This window comes from Nelumbo nucifera, chromosome 7, assembly GCF_055504915.1.
Source record: "Nelumbo nucifera cultivar China Antique chromosome 7, China Antique-T2T, whole genome shotgun sequence".
NCBI classification, from domain to species: domain Eukaryota; kingdom Viridiplantae; phylum Streptophyta; class Magnoliopsida; order Proteales; family Nelumbonaceae; genus Nelumbo; species Nelumbo nucifera.
This window is the reverse complement of record NC_142655.1, coordinates 8,412,361-8,426,578: the sequence shown is the minus strand read 5'-3', so window position 1 is coordinate 8,426,578 and position 14,218 is coordinate 8,412,361. Positions and strand designations below refer to the sequence as shown.

General features: G+C 37.5%; 1 protein-coding gene across 1 annotated transcript; it reads right to left on the bottom strand.

Annotated features, from left to right (window-relative positions):
• Positions 1-7,359: 7,359 nt before the first annotated feature.
• On the bottom strand, positions 7,360-9,488 carry LOC104613420 (serine/threonine-protein kinase-like protein At3g51990). Its single transcript, XM_010281224.3, has one exon. The coding sequence runs from the start codon at positions 9,208-9,210 to the stop codon at positions 7,690-7,692; it is 1,521 nt and encodes a 506-aa protein (XP_010279526.1). The 5' UTR covers positions 9,211-9,488; the 3' UTR covers positions 7,360-7,689.
• Between the last annotated feature and the right edge of the window lie 4,730 nt (positions 9,489-14,218).

Below are 14,218 nucleotides of genomic sequence, written 5' to 3'. Positions count from 1 at the left end.
AGCTCATGGACCTAAAACCCCAGGCCCAGCATGGCCAACATTCCCGACACGGCCCGATTTACACCTCTACTTATTTTATATTGGGCATTTGGTAGCCTTTTTCTCTAATAAGCACTTATAAGCATTTGTGACTATTTTGTCCTTCATTTGCTTTCAAATTTTCAAAATATACCCTTTGAAAGCACTTTTACGAAGCACTTTTATAAAAATACTTTTATGGAAGTGCTTTCATAAAAGTGCTTTTACAAAAGTACTTTGGTAAAAGTGTTTCCATAAAAGTATTTTTATAAAAATGCTTCTGTAAAGGTGCTTTTGTAAGAATTTTTTTATATAATTAAAAATGCTTTTATAAAATTCAATTAAAGCTAATTTTATAAGTGGTATTTTAAAATTTAACCAAGGATAATTTTAGAAGAAAAAATTGAATAAGTACTTATTGTATAAACACTTAAAAAAGATGGGAACTTGAACTTAAAAAATAATGCCTTATTTTTAAAATAAACACTTATTTTTAAACACTCCCAAACGTAGCCTTCTTAAGTCTAGGAGGAAAAAGAGAATAACCTCATATACAGCTAAAGGGGCCTTGGATGCTGATAAATAGACTCTCGTTTTCTTTATTAGCAAGTAGTAACTAGACTAGATCGGCCCCGTCCACATGCAGAAATTAGTGCATGAGCAGAAAAGAAAAAGGGTAAAAAATAAATAAATGTTATCCAGAAAAAAAAAATGGGATTCCTTATAAAGTTTTGACGTCTGGACCTTTCTAATCTCATGAAGCATTTCAATTTTCAAGCCTGCATAACTCCCAAAGCTTCTTCCTTCCGAAACCGGCTTCAATCAGGGCAAATTCATGCCCACACTGTTCTACCAGCCTTTTCCAACCTTGTATTGAGAATATCTCCTCATGAAATAAAGTATATAAGCTGTCCTGACTGAAACTCAGCTCCTTCCTTAAATGGGCCGGTTAATGCGGTGTTGTTTTACAAAATTCATTTAATATTTAAAGGTAGTCCTTAAAATAAGCAAGGCGTACACCAGATGAATCATGAATGAACCTGCTGTTTACAATGATATAATAGTCCCGTACTCCCGGCTATCCCGGGTCCTGGGTCAGACAGAATACGGACCTAACCTTTTTCCATTCTGATTCTTCACAAATAATTAAATAAATACCCAACGCAAGGATTACAAAGTCAACCATTTAATACACCAGATCCAAGAATCATGCTAGACCCGGTTCAAGTCTTAATTATTCAGTTCTAACCTAATTAAACTTGAATCGGTCCTTGTTGGACGGGCTTACCATACAGCATGGTTTGGAAAATCAAATCGCTTTGACTACTGGTCCAACTGTACCCCAAGTCAAACAGTTTTAGAGTTTAAAGCCAAGCCCAGAGCCACAACCAGTTCCCGAGTCAAGTGGTCCGATCCAGTTTTAAAGCCATGCCTTACAGTATCAACCAAATTTTCTTACTTGTTTCTTTGCTCCTTTGCTTCGTATCTTGCTGATGCTGCTTTCTTCGCATGCTGGCTATCTCGTGCAATCAATGAAAAATTCCTTCGCTTTTAGCTTAGTTAGCTAAGGAAGCCTAATTATCCAGGCACTCTGCTAAGATATGGATCACTAATGACAAGCATGGCCTTCTCCGTAATGTAAGTTAAATCCATACATCTGAGCACCAAACATTGATAGAAACTAAATACACTTGTAAAACCATACTAGGAATGGCAAGAGGGCGGATTCAGCCCAGGATCATATTCCTATCCCCGACTCCGATCCTTGTCGGAGTTAAAAGTTGTCTTCCATCCCCATTCTCAAAGGAGTTAGGTTCTCCACAGGGACCCAAATCCCCCAAAATGTTTTACTAATAATATTTTTGGAAAAATAAATTTACTTAAAATAAAAGAAAATTTTAAAATATAATTAATATTTTAAATATATTTTGATAAATAAATAATATATATTTAATTGGAGTCAGGGCGGGGCAGAGACTTCATTCCCATCCCCAATCCCGATTCCCAACCCCTGGGATTCTTATTAATCCCCATCCTTGTCCCCACCCCCACCATATATTGTTAATTGTCATCCCTAAACCATAACCTACAGACCTTGGATGGGCTTAAGATTCAAATTATTGATATGATATATTTAATACTCATTAAATTATAATAGTAGGTTCCGCTGCATTCCCATACCAACGTAGATTATAATTGGATGGGTTTAAGATTCAAAGTATTGATATGATATGTTTAATACTCATTAAATTATAAGAGTAGGCTCATCTGCATTCCACATAACAATGTAGATTATAATTGGTTCATGTATGGTATGTTGGTTGCAATGTATCATACAAGCCATTAAAGTAGATTTTTAGTCTTTTGAACAATATTATTGATGTTTTTTTAAGATTTAGGGAAATTGTCTAAAACTTACCTTGACTTTTCAGCATTTCTCTTAAACTCATCATAACTTTTCAAAACGTCCAGGGAACCCCATGTCAGTAAAAATTTTTTTTTTTCCAAAACTCACCACCTGTTAAAGAACGGTTAATATTCACTAATAGAAGTTGTTTCTCATGACCAAACTGCCCGTGAATTAGAGAAAAAGGCTCATTTAGTGTTAGATTTATTCTCCTAAAACTCTCTCTCTCTCTCTCTCTCTCTCATTTTGTTGATCTTCTCTTTGCCTCTGTCACTCAGAATTTCCAGCCCTGCACCATCTCTCTCTTTCTCTTCACTCGGGTCTCTAGATGCCGCATCGATCATCTCGCTCAGATCTTCTGGTCATTCATAGTCTCTCTCTCTCTCTCTTTTCACTTAGATCTCTAAGGTAGACGTCACACCACCCTCTCTCTCTCAGATCTATAGTAGATGGGCACCACACCGCCCTCTCTTTGCTTAGGTCTCCAAGACGCCACACCACCCACCTTCACTCATATCTATAGTAGGTGGGTGCCGCACCGCTCTCTTTGCTCAGATCTCCTAGATGCTGCATCACCCTCTCTCACTCATATCTACAATAGGTGGGTGCTACACCACCCTCTCTTGCTCAAATCTATAATACGTGGGCACCACATTCTCTTTGTCTATCGCTTAGATCTACTGTTTGAAGGCCGCTGCCACACCACCACTATCCCTCTCTCACTCGCTCATATTTCTGCTTTGAAGATGTGGAGGAACAGATATAATGATAAAAAAATTTTAGAGATTTCTAGTGTTTTGAAATATTTGCATTGTATTGTAAATTTTTACAACTTGAATCTAGAATGTAAAACTTCATTGAGGGCTTTATAAATTTATGCAAAAATAATTTTGTAAATTTTTATCTGATTGTCTAAAATATTTTTTGAAAATTTATTGCAATATCCCTTGGAATATTGAAATATTTTTTGAAAATTTTTGTTTGGTTATGCTGAAAATTTTTATCATTTTATTAGTTTATCTGCAATTTTTTATTTTTTCTAATATATAAATGAGCATTTCTTTTTTTTCTAAAATTTTTAATTTTTTATTACTTTATTTATTTTTTGTAATTGATTTGTTTGAAAAAAAAAGTATCATTTTCTTGTTTTCTATAATTTATTACTCTTTTCTATATAATTTTTTCATTTGATGTATATTTGCACTTCCTATTTTTATCCAATCTCTATATTTTTCGAGTTTTTTTTGTCTTTTTCAGTTTTAAACTTTATTGTTTTTTTTTGCATTTTTAATGTTTTTTATAATTTCTATTTCTTTACATTTTTTTTATTTTCTAGAATCTATAAACTTTCCTGTATTTTTTTTATATTTATTTCAATTTCTGTATTTTTTCTATAATTTTGAGTTTTTTTTCTACAATTTTTATTTTCTAGCTTTGTTTTTCAATTTCTATAGTTTCTATAATTTAAAAATAATTTTTATTTTGTTTGTAATTTCTATAACGTTTTATATTTTTTACAATTTCTGATTTTTTATGTATTTTATGTTTGAAAATATATATACATTTTATATTTTTCTATAAAAGATCAAATAGTAATATATTAACACCAATTTAATCTGTTTAACGTCAAATTAGTGACATGGTAAGTTTTAGACATTTTGAAAAGTTATAATAAATTTAATAGAAATGCTAAAAGTGATGGTGAGTTTTAAACACTTTACCTACCATATCCTAGATTACCTTAGATGAATTCCCATGTATCTCTTAAAATCTGTATTGGGCCCCACACACAAAGTTTTAGCACTGTGTTAGGAATTGAAAGGAAGCGCATACAATTCTGAACATGCCTGCTGGAAAAGTAATTTGGATTTTGGACGGTCCAGAAACGGAACAGAAATTCAACAAGCAATGAATGCAGAATGTAGACGCAAGCAACGGGTTGGTCGTCTCGTGGCCATTTGGGGGGCCGAGCTCTCTCGGGTCAAAGACGGCAAATTTTTCTCTGTCGACGGTGATGTTACACCTTTTTCCCCTTGAAGAGCTTGGTTTCTCCCTGATGGTGTAGCCTGGCTGGATATTGGGATTAACAACCAGAGAGAGAGAGAGAGAGGGACGTATCTATATCACTATATGTGCTTGGCAACTAAAATATGAATTTTCAGTAATGGAGAAGTGAAGATGAAGAATGCAGCACATGCAAATGTGAAGTTATGAGCTGTAAAGCCATAACTTGAGGAAGGAATATAATTCCTGACTTGTTGCTTCTGGGTAGGGACACCCTATATTTTGTTTCAGGAATCAGGATTGAACCATCCCTATCACACCCTCTTCCCGTGTGTAACCAACTGAACTCTAGCATTGTCTGTTGTAGTCCGTATTTGCAATAGGGTCGTTTGTTTTTGCCATTTGGTTGGCTTCTGGATAGAATGACCTGATGCAGAAAACAAATATTCTCTTTCAAGATCCACTTTTACCTTCAAAGGTTTTGCATGTTCTGAGCATGTCTAACAGCATTAGAATGTAGTACTCAATACAAGAAAAGACCCAAATCGTCCCCATTCCAGGTTTACCCACAACCCAAAAGATAAAACAACATAATATGAACAAATGCTTTCAATTGAATGGTATGGATGCTTCTCAAATGCATACTTAATATCTACAGATTTTGTATTAAATATCAATTGTTATAACTTCACAACCCAGTTTTCCAGAGGCAATTAAAAAGAACCTCATATAAAAGAGTTTGTATTATCATTTTTTTCTAGCAAATGGGTTACAAGCACCATCCCCCAAACCTCAAACCCATGCCAACTCTGATGAAGGTGGGAATAGATCCAAATTCACAACAACCAACTGAAACTTTACTGGTCAGCGAGTTGGCGTTGGCACCTTCACCAGAGTTGGTATCTTACCAGGTAGAAATGCTTTGATTATGGAGACAATGACAAGTACGATGTACGTATAACATAAAATAATTCTTCACATGCTTGCGTGAAAGGTATAAACAAAGAATAGGAGTTAATTATTAATTGTATGTACAATTTATGTACAGGCATGCACATGGTATTAACAAAGACTGGATAGTGGAGAGTATTTTATTCATGAGAAAGATACAAAATATAACAATGTAGTAATTTATATCCCCATGGAATTTTCATGTATTATAAGAAAATTCAAGATTATATGGATGATGGGTATATTTTGTTTCCTACTACAATCATTATACTATTAGAGATTACCAAGTATAGAATTATAAATCATGAGCACCCACTGTTTTCGGTTAGCAATTGCAGTGAATGATGTGGTCTAACAAGCTATTTAGTTGGTCTAGGAGGAAAGATCTAACACTCTTAACAAATCAAATGTACCAACCAACAACTTGGTCCTTATTGCATCAAAAGTCAGCATGGAATTGCTTAGGTGGAAAGTGTAAGAGATGACAATAAAAGTAAGTCTCTTCAATTCTTCTGGTATCTAAAAATCAAAAAGTCAGCATGGAATTTCTTAGGTCCATCAATAGTTGACCCAGTATGAAATGTAAGAGATGGCAAAAAAAAAAGGTTTTTCTCTCAAATTCTTCTGGTATGTAATGACATTTAAAGAAATCATGGTGAGAAAAGCTAGATTCAGGTTATTAACCTCACAGAAACTTAGTCACAACCCCATAACCAGGATAAATTGTTATAGATCAAAGAACATATTCTTCTCAAGGGAAGAAGCAAATATTATAATCAGATCCAGATGACAATGCTGCTCCACTTGTCATGAGAATCTCAGTTCAGTGTCTCAAATAATATGATAGTACTGTAGATGAATGAAATTATTGTTTAGCAACTGTTAAAACACATGGAAACCAAAACAATAATAGCCATAACAAGAATAATGACAGATGCCAACAAATGTTTATCTATTAATTTCTTCTGAAAGTACAAAGATGCAAAGAAAAAAAAACCTTGGAACAAGTTCAAGGTACCCGATCTTTTAGATGACTATCCTATATTACTTGCAGTCAACTCTTGTAATGTCAGATTTTGTCACCATCCTTGCTTTGTTATATATATCCAAAGATGTTAGGTGTTCAGCAATTGATGTCTCTCAGTACTGCTGGAGCTTTGACATGGCTCCATCTTATCCATCACATGCCCACAAGAAGTAAACGAAACCCACGATATAAGCAGATCCATGTTGATTAATAGAACAGCCATATGAAATACACCATCAAAAATTTCTAAACAAGCACCGAGAAACCATTCCCTGAATATATGACATCTTATCAACCCTTTGAAGCCTTATATATAAGCTCTCTTTTCCATCATCACATAAAAAGTTGCAAAATATCACACTTTGGAGCCTGATATATTGGCTCAGGACTTATTAGCCTCTAGCATTTGAGCATTAGGAGGGACCATCACTCAGAATTCAGAATCCAGGCTGCAGATTCATGCTTTACATTTTGAAACTTCACCAATACCATTGTTCCCAATAATCAGAGATGGGTATGCCATAAGAAATTACATGCCAGGCCCAAAACCAGAGACAAGATACAGTGCAACTTTTCAAACTAAGAAATTATACTGATCTAATGGAGTGGTAATAAAACTATTTATATAAATTACAGAAATCTTTTATCTAACATTTATCTACATCCAATTAATGGTTAACTGGTAAAGTTCCATCTGAATTCTAGTACTCTTTTCAAGAGATACAAATAAAAGTGAGTGAAACAGAGTATAAAATTTGAGTCACAAAATCCTGCCAAATATCCAGTATAATAGATATTAACTGGTTTACATTGTACAGAGATGCTAATCCAACAATAAAAACAAGATAATGATGATAGCAAACTGTAAACAGGGAGAACTAAAGAAATACACATCAAAATTCAACAGAAGAACAGAACAATTACTGATGACTCAAATGTTTCAAGTTCTATGTAAGTTAAATGAATTTAGCATTTCCAATAGCCTTAACATTGGGAATAAGATAACATAAAATGAAAATGAATAGGAAAAAACAGATCAAAAAATTTAAAAGGAACATCAGAGATGTGCCAATCCTTTTAAATCTGTGATGATAATTCAACAACACAATAATTTATGAACATAAAAGGAGGCCTTTGAGAGAAAGCCTTACATAAATGAACTACTTACTACTCTACACCAATGTGATGTACCAGAAAGTGAAGGATGTGAATGTAAGCCTTGTTCCCTTGTCAAATTGCAACAAGAGATGAAAATGGCCATTCAACTAAACCTCAAGAAGAACTAGACAGGGTCTCTTGCTTGAGCACTAGCTGCCCTGTTATCCTGACAATCAAACCCATTCCTTCTAGTAAATGTCTCTAAGCTTCCTCCAACAGTTCGATTTCTCCTTAATCGGGAGATGCCATCTCCATCATAACCATGAGCGACAGACTGAATTTTCCGCCTGCCAACAAATCCTCCGCTTCCCATTCTATAGCCACAGCCCTGCATTACTACAGGAACAGACTGAGCTCCATCTGCCTCACCCCGGAAACTGGAATCTCCTTCCCTCCCCGCCAGGAGGTCCATTAAATTGTTCCTTGAACCAAAGCCCAAATCAGAGTATACCCTTCTGGAATTCCTCAATTGCCGAGAACTTTTCGTATCCCCCACGTCTCCACTCTCTCCTCCTTGCTGCCTTGACCTTGAACTCAAATGGGTCGCTTCGGGTCCAACAGGGCGACCCACTGCATCTACCATCATGCATGGATTAACAGAGAAGCCATTCCATGAATGGAGTGGAATCGTCTTACTCAGAACAGTAAGGTACTCGACTATCTCCTTCATCGTAGGGCGACGCTCCTTGCTTGACCGCACGCACTTGGCTGCGAGCACCGCCAGTTGCTTCCCCACAGAGGGGTCCTTTGGAGGAGGAATTCTTGGATCATAGACAGCAAGAAGCTTCCCTTTCCGAATAAGTGGTACAGCCCAGTCGACAATTGAAGGAGGAGAATACCCAACATCGATTGCCTTCCTACCACTGATAATCTCCAAAAGGAGAATACCAAAACTGAAAACATCTGTCTTTGTACTCAGATTATCCGGCGTAACATAGCAGGGATCTAGGTATCCGATTGTGCCGGCAGGCGGCGTCGACCGGAGTCGGAAATCATCAACATGGCAGCGCAATGCCAGACCGAAATCACCCAACCGAGCATTGAAATTTCGATCAATTAAGACATTAGCTGACTTGATATCTCTGTGAATTACCGGAGGAATGGACGAATGAAGGGTATCGATAGCCTTAGCAGTCTGAAGGGCAAGCCGAATTCTTCGACCCCAATTAGGCGGACGAGGACTGGTATGAATGACGTCGTAAAGGGTACCGTTGCTCATGAACTCCACGACCAAAAGCCGGTCCTTTGAGTCGTTGGTGAACCCCACCAAATTCACAAGCCGAGGGCTGTAAAGCTTGGAGAGGATATCAATCTCGTTGTCCACTTCATTAGTGCTGTCCGCCGACGACGCAACGCGTGGGGTAGCGCCTCTAGAGGGTTTCTTCACGGCCACGAGGCGGCCACTCCGGAGCACCCCTTTGTAGACGCAGCCATGGCTACCTCTACCCAGAAGCTTCTGCTCTGAGAAACCACTTGTGGCTGCTTCAAGGTCACAATATTCGAACTGTTGGATTTTAACGGGCTTCTCTGATTCTTCCTTGTGCTTGTTCTTCTTGGCTTTAGAGGTGGTGGCGCCGCTGCTGGTGGCGGAGTGGGAATTGGCGGTGAGGATGGCAGAGTCAGCTCTGCAAGACAGATACCCCATGAAGTTCGGATTGGAGAATCCTTGAGAGAGGAGAGAGAGACCAAAACATCAACAAACAAAACGAGGGATTAGTTTAAGAGTTGGCCTTGGGGGGCTGCAAATCCAAATGTACTTGATTTTGTGAACTGTGCTAAAACTACAGGATAAAGAAATTTATCAAGTAATATGGGGATTGGGAATCTGTTCAATGTTCAATGCTCATGCCCACTGGATGGAGGATGCCGAGTGAATTGGAATCATAGGTTTACCGGTCTCCCCTACTATTCAACTCTCATAAACCATAATTATGGTATACCATACCAATCCCCCATATTTTGTCCTATATAATTGACTCTTGGAGGATGCCAGATTGCCAGGATGGGGATAGGAACTTGGAGCTGGAGGATAATAAATTTTCTTGTCAATATATGAGATAGTGGGTCCAGATTTTTCAAGGGCACAGATGGGACTCTAGCCCATTGGATTAGAATCTCTTTAATCTTTGGGTTTTGATTACTATAGTAGTATAGTATACAAAAAAAACACTGCCCGAAATAGGAGATTCCAATCCAATGGTTTTGCAATATTTTAGTGTAAATGCAGCAAAAATGACAACTTGATCTATAAAATATTGCAACAGTGAGAGACTGGACAGATCCGGTAATTGATTGGAGTGACTTTTTGTTCTATAATTACTACTTTTTTGTCACCATGATTTCTCTTTTCTCATCTGTGATTATAGACCATGGAAATTGTACATGAAAATTCAATAGATTTGCTTTTTTTTTCATTTTTTATTTAATTCTTTTTGACAATCATTAACTGTTTGGTTGGTCAAAGTGAAGCAGTAACCTCTATTAAGCGGTCCTTGTATGGCCAGAGGCCCGCAGGCCGCAGCACTTTACTATGTTGTAAAAGCTATTGGTCGGTCGGGCTGCAAGGGAAAGCTTTAAGACTTAAGCCTGACAGGCCCGGGCCCAGGTTTTTTTGTAGATTTAAGCTAGCCCAAGCCGGAGTTCAGCCTGAACCTGAATCTTGCCTGAAATTCCTCAATCCCGGTGGGCTGGCCCGTTTATCGGGGCATCAGCCCTCAGGTTATTAAACCCTCTGCCCTGTGCATTCATGAGACGACGAAGGACGAACTACCTTTCCGAGGAGCTGATGGGCCCGGCTCGCCGACTGTGTCTCCGAGGACTCGGTGGGGTCGCCGGAATAAAAAGACAGTGATGCCAGCCACATATAAGACAACGGGAGCAGGAAACCTGGAAAGCAGGCGGACGGTATAAGTTGATACCGGATGATAGGTACTCGAATAATGATGAGTAAACATTGTTATAATTGAAGGTCTGAAATTAGTAGGCTTGGGCCCAGCACTAATATGGGCTTGGATTGGTTGGCGTCTTGGCGATGCCTAAGAGAGCTTCTGGAGGAAACAGACTCGGAGTAAAAAAAATTTCACCCTATCAGCTTTAATAGCAATAATGTAATATAAGCTATCAAGGTCTATACTAGTAAGCTACATATATGATCTAATGATCCAACAGCTACATCAATTGCTGTGATTTGATATGAGCAGAGAGATGCAAATGGGTCGGGTTACCCAATAGAACCGGACCAATTGAATCAACTGGTTATTGATTTGTGTCCTGGGTCGTGATTGGTTCTTTCTTTTCCAAATCAATTCAGATCCAAATTGGTTATGTTAATATGGGTAAATTTCATAAATAATATATAAAATATTTTGGGTAAAAAACATTTGTTTTAGCTTACTATTTACTCTCATTTTCATTCAGGTTATATAATGAAAATGGGTTGGATTATAATATTGAAAAGGCATGATACCGAAAAAAAAAATTGAGAGAATGGCCAATATCCCTTGGGTCAGAATTTGTAAGTTTAATATAGGTCGGAGTAGGTATCAACTTGGAATTAATGCCAATTCACAGACAGGCATAAATGCATAGAGTATAGGTATCGGTCCATTTGAATGTTTATAGCCCTGCAGTGTGAATCAAAAATCTGCATTGGACAAATCTGTACTTTTCAGAAAAAAATTTCAACCAATCAACCATCATAAAATGCTAATCAGTCAGGTGGTTTTTTATCGAATTCAGGGGGAGGGGATTTATTGGCTAAAGCTCTTTCGGTATTATTCGTTTTCGGTAGCATAAACTTTTTCCTATCAATAATCAAAATTGAAGTTTCAACTTTCCAGTCATTATGATGATAGGCTATGTATAGATGACAAGTACAATCGGGACTAATTAGATCCGACCCAACTATACTTTTTCTGAGTCTATTTTATAGAATCAAATTAATAATCGGTTTGGGACTGTATCCACAGTATCCGGATTCCCGAACCAGAGCAGGTCCATAATCCATTGACAGATGTAGAGATGATTCATGATTCTTTTGGGATTTCAGATTTGATCTTGGAGCTAACCAACTATTGCAATAGGATAATTGGCAAATCTCCCAGATCACACATTTTCCTTTTCATGCATGGCAAGTGATGTCTTTTCGTCTTCTTTTTAATAATTTCTTAATGTGGGGTCCTACAAATTCCCTGGAAAATCTTTTCCCCCTGTATATGAACAGCTTCTTCCTAGGTCTGGGCTCTGGACCAATTTGTCATGGACCACATGCAGTAAAGAGCTGGGCCCATTTTCCAGACAACCTTTTCTCACTACTTTCATATTACAGGAATGATTAACAAAAAAGCTCTTCCATGAATGGATCAATCTTTAATGGGTGTGGGCTTTGAAACATTGACATTGTGAGAAGATGGGTTCTCCACTTTACCTTTTCAGGGTGTGCTCAGGAAAACAAATTGGCTGGGCCTAAGCAAGCTTATATGCAAACCAAACCGGGTTTGATTATTAAAGAGGCTGTTGTGTCTCTTGTTCTTGTTTTCTTGGGTAAGAGGGGGTTCACTCTTCACTTGCCATACGCCTACTACACTTGTGGATAAGGATAGATCCTTATGAGTTTGTCTTTTCTGAGGGTCATCAAGTATACAGAGACCAAAGTGGCCAGTCTACCTTATCAGGTCTATACCGCTTGGACCTGTCAGTGGTTGGATCTGCCTAGAATAGAATAAAATTGAAATATTCAGATTTCAGATTCAAGGCTAAGAGGATTAGACGGAGACGGATAGACTGATAGAGAATACTCGATCGAATCGTAGTTGATGACAGTGTAACTGGTAAACTAGAGATATCTTTCCATAATAACAGATAAGATACCTAGCCTAAAGCTGGCTTAATTTGTTTTATTTACGCTGCTATAAAATAATGTGGTCCCTATTTTATATGAAAAGAGATTGGAGAAAGAGTTATAGGATTTTGAGAGTGTGCATGGCAGGAAATAAGATGATATCATGATCTCCACTTTATATGAGAGAATTGAGGTATGAGCCTATGAGGAATGTGGTGCAAATTTTGCATCAGATTTTTAGATGAAAAATTTGCACTGTCGGTAAAAGCAAATGAGACAAACAAACCCATTAAGGATGCATTTGAACCCAACCCAATCCCTCCCTGACACAGTCCCACCCGTTAGTTTATTATACAGAGTGAGAAGTGAGAAAGAGGGAGAGAGATTGCGTTCGGTTTTGGTTGACACAATGGGAAACCATAACTCAACCCATTTTACTTTACTTAATTGGTGGTTTAACCCATGTCCAACACAATAAGTAAATGGGTGGGTTTGGGTGGATTGTGAATGGGTGAGTTGGGTGGGTCGGGATGGATTAATTAGAAATTGGCAAATTGTAACCCCTCCTTCCCTTCTCATGTCATATCATCATTGTTAAATGAATCCATCCCCATGTGGATGTGGCCATGTGATACATAGATCCTGTTCCTTTTTTTCTTTTGCAAGAAATACAATATTATCATCATCATATCTCATCCCAACTATATGGGGTGGACAACATAAATCCTGTTTGGCCAATAAATTTAATGCTGCCAACTTTCTTTTGGGATCACCTAACCAGACATCTTTCCCTCAGATCTAGTTAACAATCAATCAATCTTCACAACAAATTCAGCAATCTCGATCATGGCATGACATGCTAATGAAAAGGCCCAAATCAATCGTTCTATCTTGATGACAGATTGATGCATCAATCAAATGTTGAAATATCCAGGTGGATCAATTAGCTTACCACCTCCTTTGGAACTCTACCAACAATTTGATTAATTGAAACCAAAAACTACTCTCCACATGGTGCCCTAAATCACCAATCATATCTTGCATGTAATTTGGATGGTTTGGATTCATTGAGAATCAACTTGATCTTAGCACATCATTTGGGGGGGGGGGGGGGGCAGGTCTACAGTCTGAGAATGCAAGACACGCACTGGACAGCCTGGATTGATAATCAACCTAGCTAATTTAGATGTTGGTGCACTGTTAATTCACATTTACTTTCTGGGTGTCATCTTATCTTGAAAATACAGAACCAAAGGCTGGTTTGGATTTTGGAAGTCTTCTGAAGCATTAATTATTGCTTAAAAGTACATTGTTTTCTCATTTGAAACAGAAGAAGCATATTTTATTCACCAACCATCTAATACAACAAGCTCAGAACTGACAAACAATAAACAAATCTATGTGGATTACATGCTCAGAAGTCAGAACTGAAAAGACAATAAAAAATTGTGCACAACCTTAATAATATTTATCCAACCAGCTGTGGAGCTCAGTTGCCAATCAACTGTCTAGAAAATGAACCTTTGACTCTTCCCAAAGCTGCTTTCCTGTGTTGCAGCAGCATAAGCGATCCATTATCTCATCTATGAGCTTCAACCTATCATCTGTGTTCCTTTTGAAGGCAGTTGGTTGAAGCACAAAATAAAGCTTTCATATTTTGTATCCCACTATGTACTGTTTGCTCACAAGAAAAAAGATGATATATGTAGTAGTTCAACATCTTCACCATTTTCTGCCAATAAATAGTACCCTTTGAACAGAATGTGAAGCAGATGAAGTTTTGTTTTGTAAAGCACAGTGGAAAACACTAAAG

Bases quoted from the DNA above. Each gene is read 5' to 3' on its own strand.
- LOC104613420 (XM_010281224.3), bottom strand. From the start codon at position 9,210: ATGGGGTATCTGTCTTGCAGAGCTGACTCTGCCATCCTCACCGCCAAT.